This window comes from Spinacia oleracea, chromosome 5, assembly GCF_020520425.1.
Source record: "Spinacia oleracea cultivar Varoflay chromosome 5, BTI_SOV_V1, whole genome shotgun sequence".
NCBI classification, from domain to species: Eukaryota; Viridiplantae; Streptophyta; class Magnoliopsida; order Caryophyllales; family Amaranthaceae; genus Spinacia; species Spinacia oleracea.
Genome location: NC_079491.1, coordinates 11,047,245 through 11,072,852, shown reverse-complemented (window position 1 = coordinate 11,072,852; position 25,608 = coordinate 11,047,245). Strand labels below are relative to the sequence as shown.

The 25,608-nt window shown below is 37.2% G+C and overlaps 3 protein-coding genes and 1 non-coding gene across 4 annotated transcripts; 1 reads left to right on the top strand and 3 right to left on the bottom strand.

Moving 5' to 3' along the window:
- Positions 1-3,766: 3,766 nt before the first annotated feature.
- LOC110799639 (probable steroid-binding protein 3) lies at positions 3,767-4,946 on the bottom strand. Its single transcript, XM_022004926.2, has 2 exons — positions 4,786-4,946; positions 3,767-4,456 (listed from the first exon to the last, which is right to left on the bottom strand). Exon 2 carries the CDS (start codon positions 4,425-4,427, stop codon positions 3,876-3,878), a length of 552 nt encoding a protein of 183 aa, XP_021860618.1. The 5' UTR covers positions 4,428-4,456; positions 4,786-4,946; the 3' UTR covers positions 3,767-3,875.
- Positions 4,947-7,935: 2,989 nt separating this feature from the next.
- On the top strand, positions 7,936-10,602 carry LOC110799630 (NEP1-interacting protein-like 2). The gene is made up of 5 exons (XM_022004916.2): positions 7,936-8,292; positions 9,169-9,347; positions 9,577-9,660; positions 9,955-10,113; positions 10,242-10,602. Exons 1-5 carry the CDS (start codon positions 8,178-8,180, stop codon positions 10,362-10,364), a joined length of 660 nt encoding a protein of 219 aa, XP_021860608.1. The 5' UTR covers positions 7,936-8,177; the 3' UTR covers positions 10,365-10,602.
- Positions 10,603-10,847: 245 nt separating this feature from the next.
- Positions 10,848-16,021, bottom strand: LOC110799621 (ribulose-phosphate 3-epimerase, chloroplastic-like). Its single transcript, NM_001426460.1, has 10 exons — positions 15,740-16,021; positions 14,909-15,023; positions 14,590-14,730; positions 14,395-14,508; positions 12,794-12,872; positions 12,356-12,465; positions 12,199-12,255; positions 11,762-11,831; positions 11,563-11,673; positions 10,848-11,096 (listed from the first exon to the last, which is right to left on the bottom strand). The coding sequence occupies exons 1-9, from the start codon at positions 15,859-15,861 to the stop codon at positions 11,624-11,626; spliced, it is 858 nt and encodes a 285-aa protein (NP_001413389.1). The 5' UTR covers positions 15,862-16,021; the 3' UTR covers positions 10,848-11,096; positions 11,563-11,623.
- An 8,947-nt stretch (positions 16,022-24,968) lies between these two features.
- On the bottom strand, positions 24,969-25,075 carry LOC130462145 (small nucleolar RNA R71). The gene has a single exon (XR_008922285.1). It is a non-coding gene; the product is annotated as a small nucleolar RNA R71 (small nucleolar RNA).
- Between the last annotated feature and the right edge of the window lie 533 nt (positions 25,076-25,608).

Below are 25,608 nucleotides of genomic sequence, written 5' to 3'. Positions count from 1 at the left end.
TCTAATTTCAAAAGGTCTTGCGCGCACAAGGTGTACAATAAATTTATTGTACACCAAGATAATTTTTATGCAGTTTTTTGTAACTTTAACCTATTTTTCTGTAACTTTTATATTATAAAATTAAATAATTGTTAGATAAACATTTTAAAGGGTTAAATGATTAATTTATACATTATTAGTGATTTTGAAGAAATAATTTGTATTCAAATAAAAAAAATTATCATTAAAAAATAGATAACTTTTACATATATAAATGTAACTTTTAAGTATTTTGAGTCAACTTTTACTCCGGTGTACAATATTTATTGTACACCCATTATAAATAAAAATTTGTGATCTAATCTTGCTACACATCATATACATACTCGTTGGGAGTGAGGAAGGAGGATAAATGAATCCCTACCCGAACATAGAGCCTCAAGTAGGATTAAACCTTTCCCAGAGTTCCTGGTTTTCCTGCCATTTATCCATCATATTTGAAGTGAACTTTACACCTTGTGGCACTATTCGTTCACGTTTTGCAACTTGATCCCTTCTCACTATTAGTTTTTTGAAAGTGGATGAAGCAAAGGCCTGAGCTCTACAATCACGTACATCCTTGAGCGTGATGGAATTCTCAACCACATAACAAACTCGAGGTATATGGGAAGTCCGAGATCATTATAATTAAGGCTCCAGTACGTGTCTTCAAGCTCTTGAGGGGGAACCATTTCGTTTCATTATGTTACGATGAGGCATTATTCCCTAGTAAAAGTAGTCACAATCCATAAACTGCAATATGGGAAAAATACTCTATCAAAGCCAGCTTAAGCAAAAATTGATCTTTTAGTAAGTGACTAAACATGAATAACTTCAAATTTGAACAATGTTTATGAATAGCTCCTTTGTTTAAGTTCATTTGTAAGATTGTTCATGTTTGTAATAAACATGTTCGAACTCTAAAAAATCTCCATAATTGAAAAGCTCGAAAAAGTAATTTTCAGAGGCATGTCATTCACAGGAAATTAACACTTGGAAAAAGAAAAAAAATACTGTCAAATGTACGTATAAAAGTGGCCATAACTTTCTTCTAACGAGACAATTGGAAAAATTCTTGAAAATTACTAAACAAATGCATAGGATCTTTAAAAAAAAGTCCTTTTTTTCCTAAAGATATCACAATGCTTGTTAAATAAATGACGCTTGATTCAAGCTTGTTCAAGCTCGAGACGCCAAGCAGCAAACTCTTTGTGGAGCCCATTTACTCGTTTAGGGTGTGTTTTATACAACTTATTAACCGACTGATCTGAACTTATATGAAATTCTCAAAATTTTAAAATTTGGCGAACTTGTAGGAGTGACAAAACTTTTTTTTTTTACTCTGTTTGAACTTATATGAATCTTATTTTGCCTGATATAAGTCATACGGAGTAATAAATTGAAACAAAATACATCTCTTAACAAGCCAAGCTCAAACAAAAATTTTAAGGATTTTTTCTGAATTTACCAACTTATAGTATATTTTTGAAATTACCACCTTAATTTTACAAACGTCTTTAAATCACCACCTGTTAAGGTGGTAATTTCCAAAGCTGGAACTTTCTAAGATGGTAATTGCAAAAAAAAAAAAAAAAAACCCCCTAATATTAAAGCTCATTCAAATTTGAATAGCGATAACTCTTATCAAGCTTCTCTCAATTTATAGGTGTCCTAATATAGAGCCCTATATGACAAAAGAAGGTTTCAGAAATAAAAATTTTACTGTCAACTTTTCAAATAATAAGTGATCAGTGAAACCAGGTGTTAGATTTAAAAAACAAATGAACTAAGTATTAAGTATCTAGTATCTACCTCCAAAGGTTATATTTTATAGCTTGACCAGAAGCTATAAAATAAGAGAACGGTGCTTACCTTCAGAGTCAATCTTTATAGTAGTGGAGATGCCTCAATCAAGTCTGCCCATCCAAGGAGACTTTGTTCACAAATTGCAGCGACATGGAGTTCTAGATGCTTGAGGTTTGTCATGGCATGCGGGTTATTAAACCCTAAATTAAACAACAATAGAAAACATCAGCAACTCATACACATTTTTAGGCAAAAAGCATCAATAAAAAACCATGGAGTACCTCAACACAGTGAGCATCAAGCTGTAAAAACCCGTGATACAATTGCATCTTCCAACTCAAATGCTCCAACTGCGGAAAGTATTTAGAATGAGAGTCAACAGCATAGGACACAGTATCTTGTAATATGTAGCTAAACAGGGTAGCCATGATGTGTAAATGACAAAAGTTTGGGGCCAAAATATCAAAATGTTCTCAAATGGAGACAGTAATATACCTCAAAGTGTTTAAGCTGTACGTAGAGGTAAACTAAAAGTTCTTAAACGTCTTAAAGATCGTGAAGAACGTTTGCACAAATTCTCAAGGACCATGCAGAAATGAAGAAGAAGGCAATCAATATCTTTTGTAGTTATGTTGACATACATGAGAGACAAAGAACATAGGCAAGACTTGAAGACAGATAAATTATGAAGCTGGTCAACAGACAAGCGCCATTTAGGAAGCCAAGGTTTCAATAATCCAGTTGCTGCTAGTGTGAAGTCCAGTTCAAGCCTTTTCACTTGTTTTGCTAATTCAAAAACCAGCATTTATCCATAATTCCATATCAGATTGACAATGTTTTTTAAATCAACAGTCACCCTCAACTCATCTACATATCAACCAAGATGAACTTCTACAACTCCATTCATCCACCTAAAAAAGCTTGATTGGGAAAAAGATTCACATTCATGAACTTTAAATATCCTCTCCATCACGGAGAAATCTTTAAAGATTAAGCAGGGAAACATCGCCACAAGTAATTCAATCTATGTGAAAGAACACTAATTCTCACGACTTCCTTCATTGTTAAGAAGTACATGACAAAAAAAACAGGAGATCATTTGCTTCATCACACTGAGTTAACAAATGAAACACAAATAGTAAAATTTGTCAGCATGATGTTAATAAACGTCCCTGTTTCTAATAATCTGACTCTGCCATTGATGAGCGGATCACAAAGGAAATAAAATCATACCTGATGCTTGCAGGATTGAAGGGCAGGCCACAACTTTTCCACCATAATGCTTACCAGCCAATACAAACTAGAAAAGATCAAATCTCTTCAAGGTTCTTTAGTATCCCTACCAAAGTTGATTTCTACTTATTCATAAAAAAGACCCACATTAAAAGTCATAACATTCGGCCCGTTCAAATCAAAATAGAACGAGCACCTACGACTAAGATCAAGGCCACCACTAGCTGTTTTAGATGTTCACAGTAGTCAAGATTTATATTAATTTCCACAAATATTGGGAAGGCCAGGCAGATTATCAAATCACAATAATAGCTAAAATGATAAGCATTTTGCTGAAAAGAGAAAAGTAAAAACAAAGGAAAATGTATAATACTCTGTGTCTGACATACTGACATCCAATTTATAATGCATACTTCAGTATGGGAGTTATGAGAAAATTACATCAATGGACATGTACTTTGGGCCATTTGCAATCATTGACACAAACTTGTCAATATGACAAAAATAACACAAAGTTGTCCACTTCTCAACCAATCGCACAAAGTTGCCTTAATATACACATAACTACTAAATCACATTTTGGTAGTGCTAATCAGTGCAATGACTAGTTTGAGTAACTCAGAATCAAATAAACTCAAAACCACAAGTTGGTGCTAATCAGTGCAATGTCAACCACAACAAGCTACAATGAAAGATTAATAAGACATAGTTCGATCAATATATCATCAAAAGCTACTTGATTAATAATAGGTCCTCTCTGACATTAAGAGATATCATCAAACATGAAACAAAGAAAATTAGAAATTAGAAAGAGTAAGCTATACAGCTTTTTTAGTTTCTACAACCTCCTCCTGCAGCTGCGGCTGGCCTCCAAGAACACCGACCTTGGGGTATTTCTCTTGAAACTTAAGCTCCCAATCTTGAAGAACATCAAGCTCAGATTCACTGAGACCGTCGGTGTTGGCAGTAAGATCCTGAGGATCAAAAGACATGAGGGCCAAAGCCCGAGTAGCATCCCTCCCAGCAAACATAGCGTATGACCCGCCAGGCCCGTAAAATATCCTACCCCTTGAAACATCATATATATTACCCTTAATTGCCATCAATAGAGGCTTCTTCGGGTCTGACCCGTCGTATTCCTTGAGCTGCTCCTCCGTCAGCTGACCCAGCTCCACCACCTCCCTCCTCATATCCTCCTCGAATATTTCCTTCATCTTTTCAACTGCTTTGTAATCATTCACCGCCACAAACATGCCGCTAACTATCTTGTAACTTATTATAGTCAACCCCACCATGATCATGAACCACATTGGTGATAGCCCTGTGTATTTTGAAATCACTTCCACTATCTTCTCGGAAATTACCCCCATTTTTGTTTGTTTAATTGGATCCCTCAAATCTGTCAAATATCACAACTTTGACTTAAAAATCAACACTAATAGACCTTAGTACCTAGAATTTGGAGTTTTCGGATGATAAAACCTAAAGAGGCAATCTAGTTTCCAAGCAAGAAAACTATTATACAGAAAAATTAACAGTTATAGATAATTTCAAGTATAAGCTAAATGGCTATGTGGAGCAAGCACTAAGAAGAAAGATTGGAATTTTAGCAGAAATCAACAATATTAGATCAAATATAAACCCTAATTACCCAAATGTAAGTAAATTCGAAAGAATGGAAATGAAGAAAAATTAACCCAAGTCATGAAATATTGAAACAATTGTTACCTGGCAGAGAAGATCGAGAGGACAACAAACGTTTTTTCTGATGTTTATTCCCTTCTAATAATCTCAGCACGATCGTAAGTTAGGTAAGTGAATACTTCCTGAGTTCCTTCGTACCTTTCTTTTTGTCTCATTTGGTGTGTGTTTTTTTGGATTACATTGAAATATAGTCCGTAGTTCCGTACCAAGTATATTATTCCAAAATATACGAAAATATATTGAAATGAATCTAACAAGATTCACATTACAACATTACTGTATTTTTCCGTATTTATTATAGGTTAATGAGAATTGTCATATTTAATACTTTCACCTTCCCCTCAAAAAAATAAAAATAAATTTTAATACTTTCACTATTTTTTCTCCAATTGTTTAATCTACACTAACCCCACTTATTTCTTTGTTTAATAAAATCAACTCACCACTCAATAAACTACGGAGGAAGTAATTAACATTCAATCTCTTTTCCTACTTAATAACGCCTTGTTTGGAAAAATAAGCGAGTAGTGGTTAGAGTAGCGAGTGCCGAGTAGCGGTGAATAGTAGTGGGTAACGGATAACTATTAAAGTAGCGGGTAAAATATTAGTGTTTGATAAAAGTAGCGGTTGATATTGTAAAACAAAAGATCTTGTGCGCACAAGGTGTACAATAAGTTTATTGTACACCAAGATAACTTTAACCTTTTTTTATAACTTTAACCTAGTTTTGATTAACTTTTATATTAGTAAAAAAAAAATTGATAGATAAATATTTTAAAGGGTTAAATGATTAATTTTACGGTTTTTTCATGAAATGCCCCTGAGGTTTCACGAAATTCACCAAATACTCCTGCGTGTTTCAAAATACATAGTATACCCCTATTTATCCGTACTGTTCATTAAATGCACCTGTACTTAACGGACGTTAGCCTGCCGTTAGCTGTGTTTTACCATTTTACCCTTAATTCGTATTTAGGGCGATTAAGGATGAAAAACCTTAAAGAAAATCAAAAAAAAAAAACATCTTCTTCTCGTCTCTCATCTCCCCTGTTCTTCTTCCTTCAATTCTACTCAAATGCTACAAAATCTGGGTGTTCTTTGGGTGAATTCGCGACAAAAAGGATATTTGACGCGATTTCGATCTCACCCCCAATTCATCAATGGCAGATTCACCTCAAATTACTCAGAAACACAAACATGGGTATTTTTTCGTACTGTTCGGATGTTTGACGCGATTTCGATTTCACTCACAAACTTTCTTTCTCCTCCACTCAACCAACACCACTTCTGATTTCATTCACTAATTTCTCCTTTCGAATCTTCAATCAAATAATTGTTGATTCTTGAAATCCCCAATTTCTAGGGTTCATAGCTTTTATTCGCAAAATTGAACGATTTGCCCCAATTCAATTTTGTTGGGTTTTCGATTGTCTTGGTAATTTCTTTTGCAATTTTAGTGTTCCTCAAATATGGATTTCGATTGCCTTGGTAATTTCTTTTGCAATTTTGGTGTTCAAAATTTAGTGAAGACACTTACTGTGAGATTGTGAAAGGGTTTCTAAAGCATGAGAGTATTAAGGATTTAGCAGCATTGGTTGTTGAAGCTAAAATGTCAGAGCCTGAAATGTCGTTGGGGAACAATCTACGGGGTTTGGTATTGTTAATGCTTGTATTGTACTTGGGATGTTGGATAAAGCACATAGTATATTGGATGAGATGAAAGCTAAAGGAGCTTCTGTTGGACTTGGGGTGTGTATTTGTCAATCTTAAAATCCTACTGTAAAGAGTATCGGACAGCTGAAGCTGCACAAATGGTAGCGGAGATCAATTGTTCTGGCTTGCACTTGGATGTTAGTTGTTATGACTCTCTAATAGAAGCGTCAATGTCAAGCCAGGATTTCCAATCTGCATTTTCTTTGTTTAGGGACATGAGGGATGCAAGAATATCGGAGCTAAAAGGAAGTTGTCAGTCCACTGTTGGGTAATGGAACATCTGGAATTCTGGAGGCAAAGGTGCTCCGTCCCAGTTGGGAAGAACTACTAGAAGAAAAAATGCTCCTGACTTAACAAAGGAAACATCTAGAGGTGAAGATGCTTGTGTACGTTAGATTCAAATTCTGCAATTTAAAAAGCAGTTTTGGTATTTGGTGCAAACAAATTTACAAATATGGGTATATTGTGCAAGACATTTATAAATAGGTGCATTTGGTGAATTATAAACATGACTTAACGGAGGACTAACGGAAAGTCAAAATAGGGGTATTTGGTGAACAATACGAAAAAAATAGGGGTATACTATGTATTTTGAAACACGCAGGGGTATTTGGTGAATTTCGTGAAACCTCAGGGACATTTCATGAAAAAACCGTTAATTTTATACATTATTAGTTATTTTGAAGAAATAAGTTTTACTAAAATGAAAAAATTTATCATTGAAAAATAGATAACGTTTACATATATATATGCTTAACTTTTAAGCATTTTGAGTTAACTTTTACTTTGGTGTACAATATTTATTGTACACCCATTGTAAATAAGAATTTGTGATTGTAAAATAAAATAAAAGTTAGAATATTGTTTAAAACTTTACTTAAATTTGTGAAACCCGAGTACTAATTTTAACGATTGACAAAAGCTACCTCTACCATTAACCGCTACCTAAATCGCTACCTTGCCAAACACTCACAAATTTTACAAGTAGCGTCTTGAATAGGTCAAAACGTTACCCGCTACCTCAAAAGCTACCGCCGAACACGCCCTAGGTCAAAACGCTACCCGCTACCTCAAAAGCTACCGCTAAACACGCCCTAGATCAAAACGCTACCCGCTACCTCAAAAGCTATCGTCGAACACGCCCTAGATCAAAACGCTTCCCGCTACCTCAAAAACTGCCGCCGAACACGCCCTAAAAGTTTAAAAAACCCAATTTGTTAAAAAATCTACTAAACATTCATAGTTAAAAAACCACTTCATCAGTTCACAATTTTAAAATTTTCCTTCAACTTTTTGTTTTTGCTTTTTTTTTTGATAAAAATTTTTCCTTCAACTTTATCTCCACCTAATGTTGCAATTAACCTGAAATGGAATAAGTAAAAATTCGGAGTATGACTGTATGAGTCACCCTCTTTCAGATACCCCATTGAACAACACCACCTAATTATACCAGCTTATTAATGCATCCTAAATTCTATGGATCTCGAAGTAATAAACAATTTTTGCCCACAACGGCACAACCCCATCTCGTACCAATTATATCCTTCTTTCTCTTTCACTTTCAACTTTCTCTATCATGATTCATGGATCATGGATGTGGTACATCCTTACACCTGTAGCTCACTCTTCACTTTTCTGAACTTTCAAGATTTTCTGGGAAAACTCTCAATTGGGTCCGGCGGCTCTTTTACTGACACCTAAAAATGGAGGATTTTGAAGGTGGGTCGTTTGAGGAGAGAGAAAATGGGGTTTATGATTACATACCCAAGTTCATTGGTGGTGCTGTTTCTGGTGCTCTCACTGGCGTTTTTGCTCTTGGTATAAATTTCCCTTTTTTTTTTTTTTTTTTTTTTTTTTTTCTTGTTAAAAATGGTTTAACTATTTGATTTTCTTGTTCAGTTATGTTTTGAGTAGATTTGTTATGTTGATGGTGCAAATTGATGTTCTAGTGATGTGAAATGGGTTCTTTGACATCATTTTAGGTTTTGATTGTTGGAAAGTACATTTAGTATGTAATAGTTGCATTATAATTTTAATTTTTAAGGTTTGTGGAAACGTTCTTTTTAATGCAAGGGTCTTAATTTGTGTAAATGTTGAACTGAAATTCAAAACTGGGAATTTGGGATATAACCTCCGTCCAAATTTAGTTGTCACATTGCTAGTTCAAATTATGCTCGTAATAATATACTATCATAGCGGCAATTCACTTTCACAGTGGGTTATTTGCTTTGGTTTCTTACTTTCTGAAAATTCAAGCTTTCCTAGGTGGTAATCTTTCTTGCATTACAGAATTGGCTAATCAAACTAACCTGTTTCTTACTTCTGATTTGTACTGAACTATGATCTTATTCGAACACCTTCACTGCATTTGTATTGGCAAATGTATGAACACATATCCCCCAACCTTACTGTAGATGTGAGCTTCGTGCATTTGGGTTATGCAGTTATTTTTTGTTTTGCACTGAATTGAATTCACTTCAAATGTTCAATGTTCATAGTTAGGAATTAAAAGGTTGAAATAGATCACAAGTCCTGTGAAAGTTTGCTGGCAGTTTTAACTTTTCTACCTGTTTTTCCTTTTCCAAGCCAAATTTGTGTATTTCCTTTTCTTTGAAGCGTGAGAAAGGGGATGAGGATGAGACTTTAAGACAACATGATGACATGGTTTAATTTCTCTGATTATTGATTTTGCAGCTGGTGCTTTTACTGGAGCCGTTACTGGAGCTTTAGCTGGTAGGGCTTCGGATAGTGGTTTACTCAGAGGTGCAGGGTTGGGTGCTGTGGCAGGCGCTGTTCTGTCTGTGGAGGTTTTGGAGGCTTCTCGTGCTTATTGGTGTTCGCAGCATTCTGGTTCACTTACTTCATCATCCATGGTTAGTACTAAATCAGTGAAGTGTGAATGTGGAAAGACATTTTGGTTATTCACATTATGTTATATTAATTCAGTGTTAATATTGGAAAGACATCTTGCTTTCTAAATAGACTTCTCAGCATTACTTGATAAATCTTTTACTAGTTGCAAGATAAACTTAGATTTTTCTATGTGATAATTCTCCATAGTGTACTTATCTTGCCTTTGCTTTGTTGGATCTTTGTTTTAAGGCTGATTTCATAGAGGAGCTACTCCAAGGGAGGTTTGTTGAGGAACAATTACCAACTGCGGTGCTAACTAGGTACTATTGGCAGGTAATTCATACAGTGTCACAACTCAAAGCTTTTACTATTTTACAGTATTACCTGCTAAAACATTTTTAGACATTTTGGTTTCTTTTCCCATGAGATTTTTCACCAAGATAACTTCAATTGTCATACTCGGTATGAAATTTGAGTCAAGTTGTATGACGTTCTACCCAAATAGTAGTAGTTACATCTGCTAATTTTGCATTATCTTGCAATCTTGCATGAACAATGTTTTCTACCCTATTGATCTGTAGCCAGTTAGGCAGTTTGCGATATATGAATTTCTTTACGAACTCGCAGGCACATATTGCCAACAACATATATGATGATGTTTATGATGTTTATGGGGATGTTGCTCCACGAGGGTTATCTGGGGATTCACTTAAGGAATTGCCATGCCATGTTATCTTGGATATGAACAAAGCAACAGACAACATTTGCTGCACCATATGTTTGCAGGTCTATCTTTGCTCTAATTTCTTCTTCTTTTTGTTACTTCAATATTCATGAATATATAATCAAATATAAAAATCAATTGCACAACCTGAAGAAAAATGTTGAATGGAACTATAAACTTGTCTTTTCAGGATTTTGAAGTGGGAGATACTGCAAGAAACTTGCCTCACTGCAAACACACATTCCACCAAAAATGCGTGGATAAGTGGCTTTTAACACGAAGCTCCTGCCCTATTTGTAGAAGGGATGTTTAAATTTTCTGTTCTGATGTAAATATGTATTGTCGACAATGGGGAAGATCAACACCTTTTCCACTGAGTTCTGTGTAATTAGTTTTGTATATATTCAGTGAGTTACCGAGTGAACCTAAAGGGGGGACTCCTTCCCTCATCCAGAACGTAGCCATACTATTACTACCTTCAGGATTGAGAAGGAAGTGCTAGCATTTTGTAAGTTTTGCATCAATTTAATTCCAGCTTTTAATTATAAGCATCAATTAGCACAATAAGTTTTTATTTTTACTAGCTCTCAGGCGATTTTTGAAAATGTATTGAAGAAATTTGTCCAATTGTCGTCTGCTGATTGCAACAACTTATAATACTCTGTTATCATGAACTTTTCTTCATGGCGAATAAATCTATTAAGTAGCTAGGTTGGAAAATAACACTGCTTTAAACGGACGGAGTTGTCTTATAGAATAGAGATTAGAAAGGATTTGGAGTCAGAAAGAAAAGTTGATGAACAATTCAATCCTCAGGAAATGATTGGAAGTTTTCATCTTATTAGTACTTGATCAGTACAATCCAAAACATTTGTACAGATGTTTAAGAATTCAATAATAATGTACCAAGAAATCTAGTATAATATGAAGTTTGTGTAAAACAATACTATGTTACAGGTTCTATTCTACAAGCACTCTTGCTGGATGTCGTCTTCAAGCATTAATACAATGGCTCCAAACAGCTGTTGTGTACATCTGCCAGAGCCTAAGGATATGAACAAAAAGAAAATAACATGTCAGAATTACTGATGCACATCAACATCAAAAGAAATGGAACCATAGAAGTATGCTGATGTCTCTAAATCATACAACCGCTAGATGTTACATTTGATAACTGCCATAATAGACAACTTAAAAGGCATTTTCGCCTACTCTTTGTACGGAAGTGTTCGTGGGACACCATAACACGGTTCTCATGCACATAATACATCACATTCATATGAATAAGAGTTCTGATGTCCAATTTCACATTACATCATTAGTACTCAGAAAGTCAGATAAGGTAATTCCATTTAGGCTTCGCTTCACACCCTGGTAAACTATTTTTCAAGGTGAAAAGAACAGAGCTGAAGTCTTCCTTTAAACAAATTGATCAACAGAACTAGTTCATCAAGTTATCCATCAACCACAATGGATCTGGAAATCTAAAATGAAGCGAGAAGGGAACCTACAGAGAGAATGTATAAGGAATTCCGGATCCTGATTTTCAACAAAATTTTACAGTTGGAAACTTCAGACTGCAACAGGTTCTGGCCTTTTGCTGGCCTTGATCCCTTTTATAGCTGCACAAAATTCAAATCAAAAAGTTAAGATGAAACGATGAAAATTATATAAATGCAAAAGGTGTAAAATAGAATGTATAGTAGATGCCTTCAGCATAATCTTTAGCTCCAAAGACTGCAGAACCAGCGACTAAAGCATTGGCTCCAGCCTCAATGACCTGCAAACAAAAACAAAAAAAAATAAAATCATTATGTTCACCAAATCTAATACAAATAACACCAAGGTTCTGTACGCAGATTGTAGTACTGAATTTAGCACTCAGAAAGTTTATAACTAAGTCTAATACAAACAGTTGCGAGCATGCCAAGTTTTGTATTTTAGTCAATATGGTCTGAAAAATTGCAGTTCATCAAAGAACACCATTAGAAGAAACTTTTGGTTCAGTCGTCTGAATTTCAATGTGCCAAAGAACAAACCAAATGTGCACTGCCTCTTTCTCTTGTCCCTTAAATGACTTTCAACTTTCTATAAATTTGCATCAGGAGTAAGGGTTTTTTTAAAAAAAAACATAATAATAAAATTACCTTGTATGCATTTGCTGGAGTAACTCCACCATCTACCTCAATCCACGGGTTCACCCCCTGACAATTACATGGGAATTGATTGACAATTTTTAAGATCAAGCAACAACTAACTGAAATGTTTTATATAAAAAAGAAGATATAGAAACTCCACAAATACCTTCTCTACACACATTTTTCTCAGATCTGAGATTTTCTTGACTTGGCTCTCAATGAAGCTTTGTCCGCCGAAGCCAGGGTTTACAGACATAATTAAGACCAGATCAACCACTGTTTGTAAATAAGAATCATCTTGTAAGTTGCTTTGCGTAAAGAATCATCTAAGTTCGACAATTTAGTGTTCTGTAACCACATTTCAGGACAGTGGATGGCATAATAAGCTCCATCTATGACAGGAAATTAAGAACAAGACTGCAAGAGGGTTGGCAACTTGGCATGTGCTGCCTGCCTAACTATTAGTTTGTTAATTTCAGCAAATTGAGTAAAAACAAATATCACCGTCTATATTTCACCATATAAAAGTATATGAAGTTGAAAAGAATCATTTATTTCAAAAGTTTAGACTTCAGCCCATTCCACCAGAAGAATGCTGACTTACCATCAAGCACGTACTCAATTGTACTTAGTGGGGTTCCAGGGTTTAAGACAACTCCAGCTTTAGCTCCCAAACTCTTGATCTGAATCAGATAATGTTCTTGAGTACAAATTGGAAAATTATAATAAAAGGATGTATTAAGGATGACAATTGATAAAGAATATAAGAAAACACAAAATTGACAAAACAATCTGGAAAATTTGAGCATATTCGCTACCAACATTATGGTCATTGGTGCTGGTGCTGGTGCCTTGGGGGTATTGGGTAATAATGGTGTTGAGTGAGACAGCGTATTTAGAAGTATTGTGTAGTGGTTGGAGACCACAGGACAGAAAATCTATCTAGTTACCCCAAAAAAATTCCTTGGTGCTTTCTGTCTTACCCTAACTTTGGTGACACGTCAGCACAATGTTCCAAGGGTGCATCTTGTGCATGAATAGGGTCATAAAAGTAGCTGACACATCTAATCAAGTAAATTAATTTGACTGACAGAGTTACATGATCAACTGGATGATTTACCTTTCAAAAGACTTCAGTAAATAAATCACAGAAAGCACACGATTGTCACAAGTAAAATTGCTTGGCACATTCAGTGAACTACGTGTTAAACACATTTCCTAACCCACAATTCATATACACAGATTTCACATTCTCTTCATCTCTAACCTTCCTCTAAGACAAGGTCTTGAGAAAGGCTTTCAAGAAAACAAGGGTTTCACAATGGCTGCAACCCCTTTGAAGGAGAAAACTAGGAGATAATACCATTTAATAGCAATGCCCTTAAGCAGAATTATGGAGTCTCCACTAACTGAGGTCAATGTCTAGATAGATACCCCATCATCTTTTGACCCTTCCAATTCTCAGTTCTTCAATGGAGCATACTTGCATTGTTTCCACATGCTCTTCCTTGTTGAGGTTCCATCTAGCCGGCCCTACCAGGTGGTTTAAGTGTAGGATTGTTTATTTTGGCTTGTGCGGCATAATGCATACATGACCACCAATTAGCTTTTCTTTGGATAAGTAAAAGTGCAGTTAATTGCAATCACAACCAAGGGTCATTCTTCACCCAATAAGAGACATTGAGGTGCGTTCCTCTTGTACATAACATATGTATACAGCCAGATGAAGCCATGACAAATGATGGGGTTACTTTTAATGGGCCATGGGAAGACTTCTCATGGAATACTTTAATATTGCGTTACTTGAACTATCTTTAATACTCTCCGTTTTTTTATGTTGTCCTTGTTTGGAATCTTATTGATTCTAATACAAATGAAATACGAAGTATAACACTTCTTCAATAAATATATTTTTTTAAAAAAATATTCATGTAGGATCTTGTTTGATCCGTCTCGATGTGTACTTCCAAAATACCAACTTCTTCTGATTTTTTACAATACGTAGTGAGATATTTATGCTTAAATGTGTTTGTTGGATATGTACAAAGACCGAACATGAACAACTTAAAGAAATGGAGAAAGTATTTTGAATCTAGTGAGTATCAAATGAGATTTGACATATAATAACATTGACTTAAAGAAAAAACACAAGAAAATGAAGAAGAAACATAAGCATAGATATAAAATGCTTCACCAAATACTTACTTGGTTTACGGTCCGATGCAAATGAATGGTGGATGCTAGCTCACAGTGGACACTCACTATATCAGCACCAGCTTTGATGAAGTCTGGGACTCGCTGCTCTGGTTCTACAATCATCTACAAGCAAATCGACTTCAATTAACCATGGTATCCAAAAAATGAATAGTATATACGTGGTACATCTGGAATAGAGGTTACCAGATGCACATCTAGTGGGAGATCTGTCACAGGTCGCAAGGCATCAACCACCAGAGGTCCAATAGTAATATTTGGAACAAAACGACCATCCATTACATCAACATGAATCCAATCACAACCAGCCAATTCAACTGCTTTTACCTAGAGGTCCCAAAAGCAAAAACACATAGATCTACTTCAACTGATATTCCATAACAACAGTTCGGGGAAAGTCGTGAAAGAAGATCACCCAAGGTACTAATAGCTAGAATGATAATCGACATTAAAGCCAATAAATGCTACTTGAATGCTTCTGTTTAGAAGAGATAGAAGAATGTACCTGCTCACCCAACTTTGCAAAGTTAGCAGAGAGAATAGATGGAGAGACAATGATGTCGGATTTAGAGAACTTGTCAACTCGAGATGTTGCCTTTACCAAAGTTTGAACTTTTCTCCTGCCACAAGAAGCAGGAGAGTTAGAAGGATTATATATGGAATCCATATTCACTGTCAGCAGTATAATTCAAAATGTCAAGCTTATTGGAATATTTCAGACTATTTGTACATTTTGGAACAAACATATGAACATATCCTCAAAGAAGGAAATAATTTGCATGGAAGAAATTAGATTGTAGATTAAGCAGGGGATTTAGTGGTTCCACTTAGATGGCAAGTTATCCTTTAGGAAGCAAGTCAGACAAAGGCCATGGGCATTCGCCAAGACTTCATCTAGAGAGCCCTCTTCGTTTAAGTAATACATCACCCCTGACCTCACTGAACTAACATTCAGCTAATCACAATGCACAACATTGCATTTGCATATTTCCCTTCTGGTAGACAATTAGATCAAGTAGCTTCATTTTCAAAATTCAGCAAATCAAATACAACAATCCATAAAACTAGCCAATAAATCAATAATTACAACTTAACAATTGTCCTATTGGGGTGATTCAAATAACTAGAACAAATAGTAATTCACCAATCAAACAACTAGTGATCCTACAAAATTGGTTTCAAAAACACCATAACTAATACTACTAATCCACCAATCAAAACCAAATGACGATAAATGTAGAACAGGTCCTTCAATTTTCCATTCCTACCTACATAGTTGTATTTAATTAGCAAATAATTTGAGAAACCCATGTGAAAAAATTACATAAAATCTAACCTTGTGAAGGTAAGAGAATTGGGGCTAGAAGTAGAAGGCTGAAGTTTGCGAATGTTAAGACCCCCACAAAACCCATTAATCTGGGACTGAAGAGTTGATTGACACAAAGAAGCAGCACTCATTTCTGCACCGTTTTCTCTCTCCTCGTAAGAAATCAATTCAAGGTGTTCTTCTCCTTCAAACTTGTGGCAAAGGAGGGGAAAAAACTCTGTACCGGAGAAATTAAAGGAGAAAGAAAGGATTTGTCAGAGAAAGTTTTAGGAGGATGTGGCTTATCTGATCTGCAGAATAGGAATGGTTGGTTCTGTATTGCTGACGGGGGCGATTGAGAGGGACGGAGGCCCACTCTTGGGGGTTGTTGAAAGGCATGGTTGATTGTTTGGATGTGCAACACTTGTGGTGCACATACGCCATCAAGGGACAAGGGGGATATGGGAAATTCGAAGTACGGGGTATAAGTGTATAACCATTGGAAATTAGCCTAATATGACCCCCGATATCGAGCGCAAACTAGACCTGATTAAATGGCGGGTCGGGCCAGGTTCGGGCCGGGCTTGAGCGTAAAAACAGCCTGTTATGTCGGGTCGGGATGGGCCAAGATTCGGGATAATTTTTTGTGCCCAAACCCGTTATTTTCGGGCCATTTTCGGGCCGGGTCAAATTTATAACTAAAAAGTGTATTTTTGTGTTTCCCAAACCCGCCCAAAAAAATAAAAATTTTGGGCCGGGCGTTTCCGGGCCGGAAAATTCTGCCCAAACCCGCAAAAATTTCGCCCGGGCCGGGCTCATCTTGATCAGGTCTAGCGCAAACTAGGAGGTACACCGAATTAGTATAAGGTATATCCGTTTGCCTATCATTTTACACGCAACCGGCTTAAAATTATGTCGTTTTGAAGCTTTTGAGCTTCTAAAGAATCTAACAGTTATTTTAAAAAGAATACATTTTAAAATTCAAAAAGCTAGCAAAAAAAAGGTGTTGCTAAATTCCGAAAATAATATCTTTGTGCAAAACGTGAAATGACAAAACTACCCCAAATCAGTAGAAAACTCACTGCTCCTCAACCGTTTTAGTCACAAGCGAGTCAGACTCGACAGTGCTAAAAGGTTGCATATCCTCGTTTGACTGCTTAATGGGGATCGGGAAAAGAGGAAGAAATCAAGTGGGGATCGATATAGGCTGCAACTAAAGAATGCAAACTATCAAGAAGAAGCATAAGCAAGTTATGGAAAACAACAAATAAGTAGAGAGCAACCAAACAAAAATACACCGTAAGTATAAAGTTTCACAACTCTGGCAGAAAAGCCTTGAAACCATCACAAGCATTAAAATGGGGGACATAACATGTGTAAGAGGCTTAGCAAAAATGCTTGGAACAGGAAAGAGTACACTCCAAAGATTAAGGCTCATAAAAATTTATTACATCCCGGTTTGAAGGATGAAAACATGAAGGGTGGCTTGGAATGGATTTTAGGCTTGCTGATGGGAAATACACCAACAACAAAGAGAAAATATCACACAATGTACTACTTTGTGCACTTGGATGAAAAATGGTTTTGTTTAAGCAAGAAATCACAAATATGTTATCTAGCAAAGGGTGAAAAGGGCAAATATAGAGCATCAAGTTCAAGCAAATTTATTCTAAAGGTCGTGTTCGCAGGGGTTGTTGCAAGGCCAAGATTTAATGAACAAGGTGAGTGCACATTTGATGGGAAGATCATTAGCTTCTCGTTCACTTACCAAGAAGCAACAAAAAGAAGTTCAAAATACAGAGCAAAGGGGACAATGATGACTAAAGTGGTTGAATCAGTCAACCAAAATGTCACAAGGGACATGCTCAATCGTACCAGCAATCAAGGCAAAATGGCCCAAGGGTGGAAGGCATAAATAAATTTTTATTCAACGAGATAATGCACGAGTACATATTAGTCAAGAGGATCTGATATGGCAGCAAGTTTATTAACAAGAAGGTTTTACTTTCATTTTAATTAAACAACCACCAAACAGCCCCCATTAAATTAACGGTTTTTTCATGAAATACCCTCGAGGTTTCATATAATGCACCAAATACACATGCGCGTTTCAAAATACATAATATACCCCTATTTAAACTTATTTGCACCAAATGCCCCTGAACTTAACGGAAGTCTAACGCCGTTAGTAATTAACCTCTAATTAATCTAATTAACCCCTTAATTAACCTAATTAAACCTAATTAACTCTAAACTATCCTAAACTAATCCTAATAACTACCTAACTACAACAAACACCAATCCACCATTGTCGTCCTAATACCATAACCACCGTACCTCCAAACACCTTCGCTGGCCCTTGCGTCACGTCGGCATACTCCGGCTCCCTCGCTTGACATGTCAGAGCCGCCGACGCACCTCACCGTCCCCTATTCTTGCTCCCTATTCATGAACCCATGCCTCCACAACCCAACCCAATTCTGTTAACTCTCCACGAAGTCTCTCATTTTTCATCTCTCCACCTTTACCCCATCACCATTAACACTAAATTACGTGTGGGCTTCGTCGAAGTCGAACGCCGTTGCTGCTAGTAGTGGAGGGAGTTGTGAGCTTTACTACGACAATGGTGGAGGATCTGGGCTTCGATTAAAGGACATCCATGGTTAACTACCATGGAATTGGCTTGAACGAATGAGAGGGGAAGGGATACATTACAAGAAATCAGATAACAAATCAAACCCAATTCTAATATGAAACCACACAACACCAATTTACAAGAACAAACCAAAATAAAATTAGAACATCCCAAATTCAACCGCCTACAAAGTACCGCCGGGAACACAAATTTTGTTTTTCCATAATCCCATTATTTGTGCTTAATCATCGCAAATCATCACAAATCATCCCAAACACCAATTTTGTTTTTCCATAATCCCATTAATAGTATGGGGAAAGAGAAGAGAAGATGAAGGTTAGGGTTTGATCAATTAGGGGTTAGGGTTTCTGGGTCTTCAGATTGGGCGTTGAGGGTAGAAATGAGCGAGCCGATCCACCATGCTTGGGCCCACATGAAGTAGCGTAGGTTGGTTTGCCGGCGGGGTTTACGGGGGACTTTTGATTAAGGGTGGTGGCGGTTGTGGGTAGAAATGAGCGAGTCGAACCACCACCGTCGCTGCCTCTGCTGCGGTTCCCCAGGTAGGTGGAGATGGGCGTGGAAGTTCGGTAGTGGTGGTGGTGGGAGGTCGGTAGTGGTGCCGCCGGTTGGGGTAGTGGTGTCGGGTTGGGATGCTGGAGAATGGTGGTGTTGAATTGAGTGATGGTGGGAAGGAGGAGGAAGAGAAGCAAGGAGATGAAGTTAATTAGTTAATTGGGGGCTAATTAGTTAATTAGGAGTTAATTTTTTAATTAATTAGGTTTAATTAACAGATTTGGGGTTAATCACTAACGGCGTTAGACTTCCGTTAAGTTCAGGGGTATTTAGTGCAAATAAGTTTAAATAGGGGTATATTATGTATTTTGAAACACGCGGGTGTATTTGGTGCATTACGCGAAACCTCGAGGGTATTTCATGAAAAAACCGTTAAATTAAACATAATATACCTCGAATTTTTCAGAAGCATACAATCACCCATGAACAAAAAGATGCCCAAATATGTTGACAAGCTAGATGATGGAGGCTGTGCATGAAGTATTCTATGAACTCGAGCCTACAACACTAAGTCATGTGTGGACTACTCTACAATATGTGATGAATTAGATTTTGAAGGCTGAAGGATCAAATGACTATGATCTACCACATGTAAGTAAGAAAAAACTAGTTGCCGAGGGAAGATTGGAAGAATAAGTGAGTGTTCCAATGTGGGCAGTGAAAAAAGCATGGAAAGTTGTGTACGGGGAAGGGGAAGAGCACAGAAACATTGCATCAACATATAATGCACAGACAAACATTGCATCCATATCAAATGCACATAATTATCTAGGCCAAGTTGTAATAGAATAAAGTTGGAGTGGTGTTGGTTTAATTAGCCTAAGTTGTACTGAATGAAGTATTTTGAAGTAATATAATGAAGTATTTTTGTTGAAGTTATTTTTTTTGAAATAATGAATGAAGTACGTATATTTTGTTTTAGTGACCTCAGTTGTCCCCAAGCATCATCGAACAAATACCCTTTGCTAGGTAACATCTTGCAATACCAGAACCAATCATTCCTATTCATCGAACAAATACCCTTTGTTTTAGAATAAATTTGCTTGAACTTGCTGCTTTATACTTGTCTTTTTCACCCTTTGCTAGGTATCATCTTTGTGATTTATTGATTAAATAAAATCATTTTTCAACCAAGTGCACAAAGTCGTACATTGTGTGATATTTGCTTGAATTGTTTCCATCAACAAGCCTAAAATCCATTCCAACCCACCCGTCATATTTTCATCCTTTAAACTGGGATGTAATGAATTTGTATGAGCCTTAATGATTCCCCTTTTAACCATTCTTTGGACTGTACTTTTTCCTGTTCCGAGCACTTTTTCTAAGTCACTTACACATATTATGTCCCCCATGTTAATGCTACTTTGTGATGTTTTCAAGGCTTTTCTTCTAGAGTTGTGAAACTTTGTACTTACGTTGTATTTTTGTTTGGATGCTCTTGCTATGCATATTTTGAAGGAAAAAATGCCCTTGGTCCAAGTGTGCATTTAATGCTAAGTCTAATAAATGCGGTTCAGTATTAATTAACATGCAAGTTAATAATTCAATGAGATCAAGTGAACTGAATGCCTAGCTAGAGGCCGCTTAAGTTCAAGTGAAATTAATAATATTAATCCACAACTTACTCTTGACTGAACCCGTAGGGGCACACAAATAGTACGTGAACGGATCAAGTATTTAAGTGAATATATCATTCACTAAGTACTCTATTTATGATCATTCGGAAATGACGGATCTCGCAGAGATATAGGTCTCAACCAGAAAGATACATAGGTATTTTGACAAATGAGAGCCATGAAATTCTATTTCTGGAAAGCGATGAACCTGCGACTTACAAACAAGCTATGACGAGCCCTAGCTCCAAACAATGGCAAGAAGCCATGCAATCTGAATTAGACTCCATGTCTGAAAACCAAGTTTGGGATTTGGTCGATTTTCCAGATGGCTACCAAGCCATAGGAAGAAAATGGGTTTTCAAACTGAAAAAAGACAAGGATGGGAAACTAGAAATTTTCACAGCTAGATTGGTTTCAAAAGCATACATGCAAGTTCACGGTATGGATTATGATGAAACCTTTTCACCAGTTGCAATGCTAAAGTCTATTCGGATAATGTTAGCAATCGATGCATATTACGATTACGAAATATGGCAGATGGATGTCAAAACCGCTTTCTTAAACGTCGTTTTAATAGAAACTGTGTTTATGACACAACCTGAGGGTTTTGAGGATCCAAAGAATGCTAAAAAGGTATGTAAGATTAAGAAATCCATTTATGGATTGCAGCAAGCATCAAGGAGCTGGAATATACGTTTTGATGAAGTAGTCAGTTACTTTGGCCTCGTCAAGAACGCAGACGAATCTTGTGTATACAAGAAAGTCAGTGGGAGCAAAACTTCTTTTCTAGTATTGTATGTCAACGACATATTACTTATCGGAAATGACATTCCTATGTTGAACTCTCTCAAGATTTGGCTTGGGAAATGTTTTTCGATAAAGGATCTAGGAGAAGCACAGTACATACTGGGCATCAAGATCTACAGAGATAGATCTAAAAGGATGGTTGGGCTTAGTCAAAGCACTTATATCAATAAGGTGCTTGAAAGGTTCAATATGGCTGGCTCCAAGAGAGGCTACCTACCCATGTCTGATGGAATGACTCCAAGCAAGACTCGGTGCCCAAAAACACTGGATGAGCATAGACGAATGAGTGGGATTCCATATGCATCATTGATTGGTTCAATAATATATTTTATGATATGTACACGCCCAGATGTTGCGTACGCACTCAGTGCTACAAGCAGATACCAGTCAGACCCAGGAGAGGCACATTAGACTGCTGCCAAGAATATTCCGAAGTACCTGAAAAGGCACAAAGATGATTTCCTGGTCTATGGTGGAGATGATGAATTAATTGTTAAAGGCTATACGGACGTAAGTTTTCAAACCGACAAAGATGATTTCAGATCACAGTCTGGGTTTGTCTTCTGCCTCAGCGGAGGTGCAGTAAGCTGGAAAAGTGCTAAACAGAGCACCATTGCGGATTCTACAACTGAAGCGGAGTACATTGCTGCACATGAAGCAGCAAAGGAAGCTATTTGGATTAGGAAGTTCATAGGTGAACTTGGTGTAGTCCCCTCCATTAAAGGACAAATAACTCTATATTGTGACAATAACAGAGCTATTGCACAGGCAAAGGAGCCTAGACACCACCAAAGAGTCAAGCATGTACTTCATAGATTTCACCTTCTACGAGAGTTCGTGGAAAGAAAAGAAGTCGAGATAAGCAAGATTGGAACTGACGACAACATCTCAGATCCATTGACTGAACCTCTACCGCAAGCGAAGCACAACTCACACACTGCAACTATGGGAATCAAGCATGTTGGATAATGGCTTTGATGTCTTTAATATAAATTTTAAAGTTTTAGAGTTTAATACTTTGTAAAACGTTTTGGTTAACCATTCATATAAATGAATAGAAATTCATTTTTCCATTTAATTTTGTGGTTTATTGAATGATGAGTCATTTCAATTTGACAATATATTCAAGATAGACTGTCAGGACCAGTCATGTGACTAAGAAATGTCTATCAAGTGAACTTGAATGTCAAAAGTTGAAAATGGTCCCTAGTCGGAAGTTTTCTATAAAGGTGGACGCATAGAAAACGCTAGACGACTAGAGTGCAAAATGACCAGTAGTTCTGTTTCTTGAACTATGTGGACATGGAAATGTCGCAATCATTTGCATAGATACTTACTTGAGAAGATTAGTATTGGACAGACCTATGAAACTTTACTGTAAGAGATGAAAATCTGTCATAAGTAAATTTCATTACATTATTAGACAGTAATCCTCAATACCTGAGTGATTTGAGATTACTTGTTTGAGAACTGGTTACTTTGACGTTGTCAAGCGTCGCATCGTAAAAGGAGACTATTGATATATGCGTTTTATATAGAGTTTTTTACCCCCGTCCCTTAGTAATTTTATGTATCAAACGTGCTCTTAGGAGCCGTTTCTAGTACTAATGTGTGTTATTGAGTGTGCCTTGAGTTTCAGGTTTGATTATGGGAAATTGGTCGTTTTAGACCCGTTTCATTGTTGATCAAGGCCACTATATGAGTCCGAGAAGTTCGGGACCTCCATCGTCAACTTTCGGGAGCCTTAGATGCTTATGGTTGAGCCCCGGGAGTTAGACTTGGTGATACGGGCGACATACCTTGAAGATTGCAAATCGCCCTGGAAGCTGAGGGCGAAATGCAACCATCGGGCGGAAGTATAAGCAAGCCAAGTTCATCAACGCGCGCCCGATCGGGCGCAGCTCGCCCGATCCGGATCGGGCGGTCAATCTGGAGGCTTTATGGAGATTTCGCAATCCGCCCGATCGGGCGGATTTTGGCCCGATCGGGCCGACTATCGAGTGATTCGCCCGATCGGGCGATGCGTCGCCCGATCGGGCGACGCCAACCTCCAGCAGTTTTTCGCGTTTTTAATTCCGTTTTTAGGCCTTATTTTGGCAAAACTATATAAGCAAACTTGTTTTATTTTTTTAGCATCATCTTATTTTCCAGCACTAAACCCTTAGTTTATTTTTCTAAGTTTTATTTCCTCTCTACATTAATTCAAACACTTAGTTCGATTGATATAAAAACACAAGCTTTCAATTTCCATTGTTGGAGAATTAGGTATTGTTTCTTACTTTAATTTATTCTATTGCTTTGATCATGTTTTCCATTATGTTAATCGCTTTGTTATTAGTTATCATGAGTGAGTAGTTTAATTTCTAGGGTTTAGGGGATCCATGAATGCATGATTGGGATTATATGTGGATTTGATTATTTGATTGATTGATTATAATTTCTATAGCTTATTATTATTGCTCGTCAATTCTGTTCGGCCGGACTATTTTGATTTGAGTTTGATTAACCTTAGATTATGCGCCGAGAGGTATAAATCTGATGTTTTTGGTCTGTGGCTATTAGATAGGAATTATTTCTAGTACGTAGCGAGAGCCCGCTGGTTGTTCTATCCTAAGGAATTCATAAGATTCGAGAGATGCATGTTTTCCTAGTTATGATTGTTAATTAATTGTTATTGTCCGTTGTCCAATCCCGGTCTGCATTTGTGGTGAACCGCTGCCCTAGATTCCCTTAATATTGTTATATTCCAGTTTGATTATTTGCCTTAGCTTAATATACAAACCAATCCAATTCTTTGTTACCAGTAGTCTAGATTAGTTAATTAATAGTAGAAAGAACATTGTTTCCCTGTGGATACGATCCCTGCTTCCCTTGCTATATTTTTAGTTGGTGAATGTTAGGTTTATCTTTGATAGGAGTGCGATTTAGCCTGTCAAATTTTGGCGCCGTTGCCGGGGAGACGGTTTTATTTTCTGTTATTAATTATTTTTCTAGATTATTGTTTGTCACTTCTCAAGGGACTCCCGTTCCTTGAGACCGGATCTCACGACTGTTTTCTAGTTCTTGCTTGTTTATGCCCAGGACTGTCCATACCAGCGATCTGACTTCGTTCGATCCTGAACCTGAACGGACCTTTCGTAGACGGCGTAGATTCGTTGAACAGTTGAGAGACTATTCTGACTCTGAATCCGACTATCTGATAAGCAATCTATTCCATACAGATTCAGAGATGGGTGACCAAGCACCACCACCCCCACTTGTGCCAAGGCTTACAGACTATTCTAAACCAAGTCTGTCTATGCTTCCCAAGGCAATCATGCCTTCCATTGCGGTCGAGAATTTGAAGATTGAACCCCAACTGATAAACATGATCGAGAGACACCAATTCGGTGGGGAAAAGGGTGAAGATCCCAATCTCCACATTCAGTCTTTCATTCAGTATTGTGCCACCATTAAGCAGAAGAATTTAACACCGGAGCAGACTATGGAGATACTCTTTCCATTTTCATTGAGTGGGAAGGCCAAGCTATGGATTAACAGTCTCAACCGCGCAGCTATGAAAATCACCGATTGGAATTCTTTGGCCCTTGCATTCTATGTTAAATATTTCCCACCCGAGAAGACAGCTCGTCTGAGGGGTCAGATATTAGGTATCTCTCAACAAGTAGATGAGAGTTTGTTCGAAGTCTGGGAGAGATTCAAGGACTTGCAAAGAGAGTGCCCACACCATGGTTTGGATGACTGGTTCCTGGTTCAGCAGTTTTACAATGGTCTGGGTAATGAGTCTAGGTGTCTTTTGGATTCAGCTGCCAGTGGGAGATTTATGCAACTGGAGGTGCCTAGAGCTTTGGAGGTGATTGAGGAGATGGCCATCCATAGTGCCCAATATGGGAATCCTAGAGGTTTTACCGACCGAGGTGTTAAGCATGAGATGAATTCTATTGAACAGCTTACTGCTCAGCTAACTGCCCTACATCACAAGCTCGACAATATACATATCGCATCTTCCCAATCCACCCAACATGCTAGTGTCGCTGCAATGAGTGCCCAATCTGCTAATGTCTGTAATAGTTGTGGGATGCAAGGCCATTATGCACAGGTATGCCGGAGCTCCATCGAACAATGCAATGCATTCCAGTCCTACAAGCAGAACAATCCGTATTCCAACTCATACAATGAGGGGTATTAAAACAACCCCCTATTATCATATAGGAGTACTAATGTTCAGAACCCCCACCAGATTCAACACCCTCCACCACCACAACAAC